Source organism: Odocoileus virginianus, chromosome 5, assembly GCF_023699985.2.
Source record: "Odocoileus virginianus isolate 20LAN1187 ecotype Illinois chromosome 5, Ovbor_1.2, whole genome shotgun sequence".
NCBI classification, from domain to species: Eukaryota; Metazoa; Chordata; class Mammalia; order Artiodactyla; family Cervidae; genus Odocoileus; species Odocoileus virginianus.
In genome coordinates, this window is record NC_069678.1 from 34,999,400 (window position 1) to 35,011,300 (window position 11,901).

The 11,901-nt window shown below is 39.5% G+C and overlaps 1 protein-coding gene across 2 annotated transcripts in view; it reads right to left on the reverse strand.

Annotated features, from left to right (window-relative positions):
- BTBD8 (BTB domain containing 8) overlaps window positions 1–11,645 on the reverse strand; it is a 92,884-nt gene extending 81,239 nt beyond the window's left edge. The window contains exons 1-2 of one of the 2 annotated variants that reach the window (XM_070467760.1): window positions 11,282–11,645; window positions 2,798–2,992 (exon numbers count right to left, since the gene is read on the reverse strand). In XM_070467760.1, the coding sequence (XP_070323861.1) occupies window positions 2,798–2,992; window positions 11,282–11,430 (344 nt within the window). In that variant the 5' untranslated portion in view covers window positions 11,431–11,645. Of the gene's footprint in view, window positions 1–2,797; window positions 2,993–7,896; window positions 7,912–11,281 lie in introns of those variants that run through there. The other variant, XM_070467761.1, reaches the window with a different exon arrangement.
- Window positions 11,646–11,901: the final 256 nt, after the last annotated feature.

Consider the following 11,901-nt stretch of genomic DNA (forward strand, 5'->3'; position numbering starts at 1 on the left):
AAATGTGGTATTGCCATACAATGAAATATTATTTGGCAATAAGAAGAAATGAAGTAGATATATGCAGCAGTATGGATAAACCCAGAAAACATTATGCTTAATGAAATAAGCCAGGCTCAAAACCCACAAATTGCATGATTTCATTTATGTGAAAAGGCCAGAAGAGTCACGGAAAATAGATTAGTGTTACCTAGTGCAGGAAGTGAGGGAGTGTAGAGTGACAGCTAATGGGTAAGGGGTTTCTTTTGGGGGTATTGAAAATGCTCCAAAATTAAATTGTGATCATAACTCTGTGTAAATACTAAAATCACTGAATTATACACTTGAAACAGATCAATTACATCTGAGATATGAATTATACCTCAATAAAGATGCTTTTAAAAACCAGTAATTGACAAACCTATAGTACTATACAATGACACAACTGCCAGTACTGGCTTCAAAACTTAGTTCCACATTTACATAACATCATTATTAAACACTAAAATCAAGAATCACTAATCAGTACATACTTAGACCTCACAAACAGGACCAAATAAATATCTGCTGAATAAATGTATGTGATGGGGGTGTGACAAAAAATTTAGAATATCATTAGAACAATACTATCTTCCATATACTGGAAAAAGGGAAGAAGTTATGAGAGGGCAGGATTTAAATGAATGAAATGAAATAAGCACCTCAAGCTTCACAAGTGCAAAAACTTAGTTAACAATTTTTATGGTGCCTATTGTGTGCCAGGCATTTTACAGATGAGGAAATTCTAGGCAGGAGGGATGAAGTCTGAGGCACACAGCTACCGAATAGCAGAGCAGGGAATCTGAATCCAGGCACTCTAGCTCTACAGTACATGTTCTTAAACTCGAAAGTGTTAAAGTCCTCTCTAAAGTAATTGAAATAGATTTTTTAAAAAAAGAGATGTAATTCTGAGGAACTACCTTAGAAAGTATTTCCCTTCTGGATACATTTGGCAAAGAATGAGGATCAAATAATTACACATCTATGCAGATAACAGTAAAGCATTAAAATGAAATTCTATTTAATTAGAATACAGATTAATTTAGTGTATCCCATGATTTAGCTAATGACAATTCACCAAACATGAGTACCCCAAATTACTAAGAAGTTCAATGGATGTCCTCTTCAAAATTTTGGGGTTTTTTTTTCCATTTATTTTTATTAGTTGGAGGCTAATTACTTTACAATATTGTAGTGGTTTTTGCCATACACTGACATGAATCAGCCATGGATTTACATGTGTTCCCCATCCTGATCCCCCCCTCCCGCCTCCCTCCCCATCCCATCCCTCTGGGTCTTCCCAGTGCACCAGCCCTGAGCACTTGTCTCATGCATCCAACCTGGACTGGTGGTCTGTGTCACCTTTGGTAGTATACTTGTTTCAATGCTATTCTCTCAGAACATCCCACCCTCGCCTTCTCCCACAGAGTCCAAAAGTCTGTTCTGTACATCTGTGTCTCTTTTTCTCTCTTGCATATAGGGTTATCATTACCATCTTTTTAAATTCCATATACATGCGTTAGTATACTTTATCTTTAAATCTTTATATATCTTTATATCTTTATCTTTCTGGCTTACTTCACTCTGTATAATGGGCTCCAGTGTCATCCATCTCATTAGAACTGATTCAAATGAATTCTTTTTAATGGCTGAGTAATATTCCATGGTGTATATGTACCACAGCTTCCTCATCCATTCGTCTGCTGATGGGCATCTAGGTTGCTTCCATGTCCTGGCTATTATAAACAGTGCTGTGATGAACATTGGGGTGCACGTGTCTCTTTCAGATCTGGTTTCCTCGGTGTGTATGCCCAGAAGTGGGATTGCTGGGTCACATGGCAGTTCTATTTCCAGTTTTTTAAGGAGTCTCCACACTGTTCTCCATAGTGGCTGTACTAGTTTGCATTCCCACCAACAGTGTAAGAGGGTTCCCTTTTCTCCACACCCTCTCCAGCATTTATTGCTTGTAGACTTTTGGATAGCAGCCATCCTGACTGGTGTGTAATGGTACCTCATTGTGGTTTTGATTTGCATTTCTCTGATAATGAGTGATGTTGAGCATCTTTTCATGTGTTTTTAGCCATCTGTATTTCTTCTTTGGAGAAATGTCTGTTTAGTTCTTTGGCCCATTTTTTGATTGGTCATTTCTTCAAAAATTTTGACCACATACAAGCCAGGAGATTAGAAAGTTATGACCTCATTTTTTTTAAACATATATAATTTAATGCTTTACGTAACAATAATACAGAAATCAGTATGTTGCAATGGTTCTCAACAGGGGGCAATCCTAACCCACAGAGGGCATTCGGCAATCTCTGAAGACATTTTGGTATTTACAGCTTGGGGTCAGGGCTCAGGAAGGCTAGGAGAAGTGCCAATGACAGCTAGTGGCTGAGGCCAGAGATGCTGCTAAGCATCCTAAAATGCACAGTACACCCCCACCCAACAAAGAATTATCCAACTTAATAGTGCCAGGGTTAGGAAACCTCAGCATCGAGTAACTCATTCAAATTACTGGGCAGCGGCACCATTGCTCCTCTCTCAGGATCAATCTCAAATTAGAAATTAACCTTTCTGAATACTAATCCTCTAAAAACTTAATACTAAGACTCTACTAACACTAATTATTAAGATAATATGGAATTTAAATGAATGGATTTCTTAGAAGGCTATAAAACAGCTATGAAAATACATGAAATACACACACACATATGTTTAAAAAATAAACAAATACATACTAGATTTAAGTAAGAGAAAAAAAGATAAAGAAAGCACTTACTGTAAAAATGTTCTAAATTCTGAAGCTTCAAAGTTCTCCACAGTGACATGTTCATGATTTTTTAAGTTATTTGTTTGTCCAACAGTATGAAAATAGAAGTCAGGAACCCTTGCTAAAAGGACTGCTTTGTGTGCTTTGAACAAAGTACAACCTATAGAGAAAGTAATATCTGTATGCACTTCTTCTCTTAGAAGCCTATAAGGAATAAAAAGGAACCACAGTTTAATTAGTGATGCTTAGAAATATATAATACACTCATTTTTATAAAATAAGTTTTTAAAATAACACATAAACTAAAAATACAGATATCAAAATAATATGAAAATGAGTTTATTCTCAAGTCATTCAAAGAACATTGTTTAATGTTGGTTTAGAATGCAATTCTCTAAAATTTATAATGAAAACAAAGGTAATTACACTGAAAAAGACTACTTTTTCAAAAAATATCTTTTCAATTCCTTCTAACAATAAAATTCTCTTCTACATAGTTTGATTTTCCTTTAAAATGTACATACTTTAGATTTATTTTGGAAAGAGAACACAAAGGCATGTGTTCATTGACTATTGAATCAACTTTTAAAAATCTTAACTAAAACTGAAGCCAAAAAAGTAAACAGCAAACCAGATGTGGTAAGAAACTGGTACACTATTGTGTTCCATTGTTAAATACAAGTCTGAAATGCAGGCTTAGCTGTGAAGAATGTGACATTTAAGCCTTTTTTCATCGACCACCCCCTCCCCCAAAAAAAAAACAGAACTAATCATGCTCTAATCTATTATCAAAATGATGGACTGATGTGGAAAGCCCATTCAATGTGGACAATAGCTAATGTGCAGACATAGTTATGGTAAAGCTGTCATGTAAAGTGACGGAAGGACAGAAACCAGCATCACAAGAGAAAACTCATACAATCTCTTTTTCGGTGTGCTAACTCTGTATTTTTACTCTGCAAACACTAAATAATACTTCATATTACATAACATTATCATCAGCAAGGTATGCATTCTCAGAGGACTTCTGTATTGCAGGATATAACTGGTGATCACACTAAAACACTACAGGAGGTACAAGTATGGATAAAGACATCCATTACAGTAAAAGCTTAGAATGTTGCCTTTGACACACTCCCCCAAGACTCAGTTAATGGTTCCTTCCTCTGGTCCCTCAGTACATACCTCTATAGCACTTTTGTCATCACATCATTATTATTTTTATATATCTTTCTCCCTACCAGATAATGAACTCCCTAAAAGCAAAAACTGTGTATCTTCATTAGATAGCTCAATATCTGCTTTTTGGATTTTGTTGTATTTTACCCTAAACAAAACAAGTGTTTCAGAGCACAAAGCTTTTAGAACCTTGGAAACAATGACCAAACAAGGTGCATTTTAGTTACTATTTTAATAAATTATTTTCATAATTTTAAATTTACACAAAATTTACATTGTTAAATTTACACAAAAATGTATTGATTTTCCAAACATTAACGAAAACTCAAATTGTACAAATACTCCATTTGTTCTCCTTCCCACCCATCTTCTACCCTTCCCCTGCTGCTCTCCAAATAAATAAACAAGCATTTACTTGGGGGAGCTGACAGCCATACAGCTCATTAGGGAATCTGCCTTGTTTATAACAGATGCTCATAAGTATTTGTCAAATAAAAAAAGTCAATGTGTTTTTAAAAATGTTAACCTGAAAATACAGTGCTTTTTATTTTATAAAACCACTTGGATCAATTACAAATATATCCTGTTATCTGTTGCTGTTGTTTAGTTGCTAAGTTGGGTCTGACTCTTGCGACCCCATGGACTGTAGCCCATCAGGTTCCTCTGTCCATAGGATCTCCCAGGCAAGAATACTGGAGTGCATTGTCATTTCCTTCTCCAGGGGATCTTCCTGACCCAGCGATCAAACTGGGTCTCCTGCATTACCAGTAGGATTCTTTACCACTGAACCACCAGGGAAGCCCTTGTTATCTGTTACAAGTAACAATACCTGACTAAGGGGAGGTTTATGGTTCATGTAATAATAAACCCTAGTGGAAGGATATGTTGGAGGAAAGGCTCAGTGGTGTCCAGACCCAGCTTCCTTGCATCTTATTTCTCTGTCAGGTACTGTATTCACCTATCAAAAGCATTTTAGTCCACTGATTAAACCAAACTTCTCACTAAAAATGTATTGAGCGTGTAATATGAACTAAGCACTAGGGACACAAAGATGACTAAAATATAGTATCTGCCCTCAAGGAGTTTATAGAAGAGATGGAGGCCAGGTCTGAAAATTAGAAAGTATGAAATATTCAATAGGACAAACCAGTAAAACTTTTTCAGGGACAGTTATAATAGAAGACCTTATAGACGACAGGAAAACCATATGGAATTTTAAAGACTGAGTAAGAGTTGGTCAAGAAAGCAATGCAAAGGAGGAGGGATTCCTGCCTCCATGTTCCTTACAAAGGTTTGTGTGAGTGTGGAGCTACAAACTGGTAAATAGATTACTGAGAGGTTAAGAAGGGACAGATGAAGATGCAAGGATAAAGATGAGTAAGAGGCAAAGAGCTTAACTCTATCTCACAGCTGAAGGGGAATGACCAAATAGTTCAAAACATGGGCAATTTTAATTTTCAAAACATCATCTATTACTGTATAGAAAACAAATCAGGGGAAAATGAGACTGGAGGGAGAAAAACTACTACACAACACAAATGAATGATGTACACAGCTTGTGCCAGGAGAGAAACAATGGTGATAGAAAATGAGGAATTAACTTAAAATATATTTAGGTAATAAAATGGCAGGAGTTGGTAATTGGATGCAGAAGGTGAAGGTAAGGAAATAACCTAGGGAAACTATAAGCAAGGTGAAAAGACAGCCTTCAGAATGGAAGAAAATAATAGCAAACGAAGCAACAAAGGATTAATCTCAAAAATATACAAGCAACTCCTCCAGCTCAATTCCAGAAAAATAAATGACCCAATTAAAAAATGGGCCAAAGAACTAAACAGACATTTCTCCAAAGAAGAAATACAGATGGCTAAAAACACATGAAAAGATGCTCAACATCACTCATTATCAGAGAAATGCAAATCAAAACCACAATAAGGTACCATTACACACCAGTCAGGATGGCTGCTATCCAAAAGTCTACAAGCAATAAATGCTGGAGAGGGTGTGGAGAAAAGGGAACCCTCTTACACTGTTGGTGGGAATGCAAATTAGTACAGCCACTATGGAGAACAGTGTGGAGACTCCTTAAAAAACTGGAAATAGAACTGCCATGTGACCCAGCAATCCCACTTCTGGGCATACACACCGAGGAAACCAGATCTGAAAGAGACACGTGCACCCCAATGTTCATCACAGCACTGTTTATAATAGCCAGGACATGGAAGCAACCTAGATGCCCATCAGCAGATGAATGGATAAGAAAGCTATGGTACATATACACCATGGAATATTACTCAGCCATTAAAAAGAATTCATTTGAATCAGTTCTAATGAGATGGATGAAACTGGAGCCCATTACACAGAGTGAAGAAAGCCAGAAAGATAAACACCAATACAGTATACTAATGCATATATATGGAATTTAAAAAGATGGTAATGATAACCCTATATGCAAGAGAGAAAAAGAGACACAGATGTACAGAACAGACTTTTGGACTCTGTGGGAGAAGGCGAGGGTGGGATGATCTGAGAGAATAGAATTGAAACATGTATATTATCAAGTGTGAAACAGACCACCAGCCCAGGTTGGATGCATGAGACAAGTGCGCAGGGCGGTGCACTGGGATGACCCAGAGGGATGGGATGGGGAGGGCGGTTGGGGGGTGGGGGGTTCAGGATGGGAAACCCCATCCTGAACATGTAAATCCATGGCTGATTCATGTCAATGTATGGCAAAAACCACTACAATAGTGTAAAGTAATTAGCCTCCAACTGATAAAAATAAATGAAAAAAAATCATAATGATCTTAAAAAAAAAAAAAGGAAATAACCTAGGATCTCTCCCATATTTAGCTTAAACAGCTGGGTACTGGTGATGTCACCAGTCATTTTATCTTCTATGCCAACTTCCCTCCTAAACTCCAGACATATTTTCAATTGTCCCCTGGATAAGACTTCCTGAATATTCACCATCCGCCTCCCTTTTGAATGTCCTAAGATTCAGCACCATCTTCTGTTTCTTTTTCTCTGTGTTTCCACATGTAATTGGTCACCATACTCATGAACTGCACAGAAAGCCATTTTATCTTTTCCTTTTTCACTGCCATTATGTATCCTCTGACTATCACAAAATCTAGTTGGTTTCCTTTTATTTTTTTTCCAATTTCTTTCCTCAAATCAAGATCTAATTATGCAAATCTTCCATTTTTAAAATATCAATGATTCTCCACTGCTTCCAGAATACATTCCAAATTCTTCACTGAAGAAAGGTCTCTATGATCTAGTCTTAGTTTTACCCATTCACCCTCATCTACTGTCACTTTGCTCGCCATACCCACAGTCCCCTCCCAAATAAAGCTACCAAATTGTGCCACATGTCCCTGAAGCTCTTAGTCACCTCTGAATGGACAATCGACTGAGCCAAGGTTAACCATTAGCCAATGTGGTAGTTAAACAAGTGAACTCTAGCAGAGATATTCTATAATAATCAAGAGCCAACTGACAGAACTCTTAAGGGAGTTTCAAAGAAAATCCAAGGTATAGTAAGAAAAGGGAATGGGTAAGGAGAGAAGCAGAAATGAAGGAATAAAGATACTGGAAGATCATTTCACATAACTACCATACTTTAGAGAAAGAAGACTGACTGGGTCTCTATTCAAGCCATGAGACCTTGGGCAAGTCACTTTAATATCCCTGGAACCAGACTGTCAAGGTTCTTATTCAGACTTAACCACTTCTCTTGATGTTTTGCTTCCTCTCCCTTTTCTAAAACCAGCTTGAACATCTGGAAATTCATGGTTCAGGTACTGTTGAAGCCTGGCTTGGAGAATTTTGAACATTACTTCGTTAGCGTGTGAGATGAGTGCAACTGTGCAGTAGTTTGAGCATTCTTTGGCATTGCCTTTCTTAGGTATGGAATGAAAACTGACCTTTTCCATTCTTGTGGCCACTGCTGAGTTTTCCAAATTTGCTGGCATATTCCAGATGAACTTCCAGATGTTCAAGCTGGTTTTAGAAAAGGCAGAAGAACCAGAGATCAAATTGCCAACATCCACTGGATCATCAAAAAAGCAAGAGAGTTCCATAAAAACATCTACTTCTGCTTTATTGATTATGCCAAAGCCTTTGACTGTATGGATCACAATAAACTGTGGAAAATTCTGAAAGAGATGGGAATACCAGACCACCTGACCTCCTCCTGAGAAATCTGTATGCGGGTCAGGATGCAACAGTTAGAACTGGACATGGAACAACAGACTGGTTCCAAATAGGAAAAGGAGTACGTCAAGGCTGTATATTGTCACTGTGCTTATTTAACTTATATGCAGAGTACATCATGCAAAATGCTGGGCAGGATGAAGCACAAACTGGAATCAAGATTGCTGGGATAAATATCAATAACCTCAGATATGCAGATGACACCACCCTTAATGGCAGAAAGTGGAGAACTAAAGAGCCTCTTGATGAAAGTGAAAGAGGAGAGTGAAAAAGTTGGCTTAAAGCAACATTCAGAAAACTAAGATCATGGCACCCGGTCCCATCACTTCATGGCAAATAGATGGAGAAACAGTGGAAAACAGTGGCAGGCTTTATTTTGGGGGGTCTGAAATCACTGCAGATGGTGACTGCAGCCATGAAATGAAAAGACGCTTACTCCTTGGAAGGAAAGTTATGACCAACCTAGACAGCATAAGCAGAGACATTACTTTGCCAACAAAGGTCCGTCTAGTCAAAGGTATGGTTTTTCCAGTAGTCATGTATGGATGTGAGAGTTGTACTATAAACAAAGTTGAGTGCCAAAGAATTGATACTTTTGAACTGTGGGGTTGGAGAAGACTCTTGAGAGTCCCTTGGACTGCAAGGAGATCCAACCAGTCCATCCTAAAGGAAATCAGTCCTGAATATTCATTGGAAGGACTGATGTTGAAGCTGAAACTCCAATACTTTGGCTACCTGATGCAAAGAGCTGACTCATTTGAAAAGACCTGATGCTGGGAAAGATTGAAGGCAGAAGAAGGGGACTACAGAGGATAAGTTGTTTGGATGGCATCACTGACTCAATGGACATGAGTTTGAGCAGGCTCCAGGAGTTAGTGATGGACAGGGAAGCCTGGTGTGCTGCAGTCCATAGGGTCACAAAGAGTCAGACACGACAGAGCAACTGAACAGAACTGAACTTGATGCTTAGTTTCCTTATCCGTTAAATTTGACCAGCAACAAGATTTACCTCACAGTGGAATAAACAAAACATTGCATGTCAGCCCAGTGTCCAGTAGGATGGTAGTAAGTATTACGTATTTTTATTACAATTGTCTTGAACAATCATCCATATCTCAACGAGGTCTTATAAGAGAATTGTTGTCATATCCCAATCAACTTTCCAATTTTACATCAAATCTAGCTTTTTGACAACTGAAACTGTTTCCCATTTTTCCTCACTTCTCCATATATCCTATTGCCTCAGGTAACCCAGAGGTGTCTCTGTTCCTTGCTGTTTGGTACAATCCATTATAATTTGCTTTCCCAAAATAAATTAAGTTCTCCCAAATCTCTATGCCCTTATAAAAGCCATTCTCCTCCCTTAGATACTCTCCAACTTCTCCTTTCCTAATTTCTACGTAATAACTTTTTAATCAATCCCCAAGAGATCACTCAACCATCACTTATAAAGCCTCACCCATGTCACCCCCTTCCCCAATCCTTTTGTTTGGCTATTCTCTCTCTCACTATAGTGCAAGCATAATATCAAAATCGTATCTTACTAACCTTTGATTCTTTAAAACGTAACACAGTGTTAAGTACATGGCGGGTGCTTGCTACTTCATTAATATTTGTAGAATTAATCAATGATATTGCTGTGCTTGAAGATGAATTTAACATAGCATTCAAGGTGGCTGGGTGAGCATATGAAAATTTTTTGTTGTTTTAAAAACAAAACCTTTCCTTGTAACAAGAACTTGGGAGTTCAGGATCCTATCCTTATTTGTTGCAAGAATGAGGATAAATTGTTCATCTGCTATACTTTCTTTATTATCAAATTTATTGTTGGAGTCGGTTCCTATCTACTGGGAAATATAACTAAGTCTCCATAAATGCTATAGTTACTCTAGGGCAAAATCCATCACCTGCTATACTTTTAACTTCATTTTTATATAAATTAGGTGTATTACCTTCCTTAAATTCATGACAACTTCAGGGCTAACAATACAGCCAGAAGAATAAAGCCACTTAAGAAAAGGCGTGCCTCATCCTTAGAGATTCATCCTAGAAGCAGAACAACTTCACTCTTCTTTTCTGTCTTTTACACGAATTCCCCAAGTGGTGGAGACAAGGCAGAATCTCTCACGGAAAGGCCCACATTAAAAGGACTTTTCTTAAAAAAAAAAAAGAACTTTTCTTTTAACTTTATAAAGTTCAGTTTATATTAATAGCTTCTGGAGCTTTAACTGTAAGCCACAATTAAGTACTTTTAAATTTTGCACAACTGTTAGTTATTAGTATTGACAGTAATTAGGTGTACACTGGTTGAGTAGTTCTCAACCAGAGACCCAGGCCAGCAGCATCAGCATTACCTGGGGTGCGTGCCTGCTAAGTTGCTTCAGTCATGTCCGACTTTTGCGACCCTATGGGACCTTGTTAAAAATGCAAAAGTCACCTAGGACCTCGTTAAGACATTTAAAAATCTCAGGCCCCATCCCAGACCAATTGTACCAGAACAAGGGTCTGGGCCCCAGTATAGCTAAGCTCTCCAGGTGATTCTGATGCACACTAAAGTTCAAGAATCACTGTTTTGGTAGAAATAGAAACTAGGGAGTATTTCTGGCCTTCATTTTCTTTAAAAACAGGGATGACTCTCCCGAGATTCATCACAGCCTGAGTTAAGCTTCACAACAACTCTGCATTTGCTTAAGTCCTCACGGGAGCTGGGAGTTGCCAGGAGACGTCGAGTATTCGTTTAAGCTTATATAAAGTTGTATTTCAGGACCCGGAAACCTGGGTCCACCCGACATTAGCGAAAGCCTTTCAAGACCTAAGTCTGCCCGTGTTGGGAGTATTTTGGCATCAACTGACGCGGCACAGAATTATGATAGTAACTTTGCTTTTCCTCTTGAACCTGGTACGTGGTCTCCGGATTGGTTATACAAGCGGAGCGAACTCGCCAGTTAGTGAAGAGACAAGAGAGCCTCCCTCGGTGGTCCGAGGCGGGGAGAACAAAGAAGGGAGGGATGGAGAAACAGAGAAGGAGCCACAGTTTCTGGTCCAGAGAGGGGAGCGTTTAGAACGGAAGGAGCCTGAGTTCCCGCCTCCTCCTACCTGAGCAGATCCTGGCTGAGCTGCTCCGACACCATCGCCTTCAGCCGGCGCCGCTCACAGGGTCCCTTCCTTGGCAACCCCTTACTGCAAACTCCTGGGGACCCCAGAAGTACGCCGGGGGGCGCGCTATCCTCCCCACAGCGGGCCATGTCCCAAAGCAGCACGGCGCCACCACGCAGGCCCAGGACAAGCTCTCACTTCCCCGCCTCAAGAAGAAGGGGGCGTTTCCAACCGAACGCTCGGCTCCTACCCGGAATCCGCCCCCTAAAGGAAAAGGTTGACGGCCTTTCGTCGGTTCGTTGACGGTCCCTTAGGGCCGCCAGACCTCAATCCGCGAGAAAGTCAGAGGCCGGGCCGGAGCCGGCACGTGACCTGGGAGGGTTTGCGCAAGCGTGGTAGCTCTGTTTACCTCCGCCAGCAGGCACTCCGACCCCTATTGCCTCGGGAGCGAACTGCCCGCCGGGGGTCACCAATTCTGCCCTGTATCCCTGTCCCTCTGCTTTCTGGTTGGTACTAACCAGTCATGTAAATAAATGCTTTATTGAGAGCAGCGTTCAAATCAGCAAGTGCAGTCTCTCAGCACTTTATCTTCCTGGATGTCAGCGCTTTCCCCCCCCAGG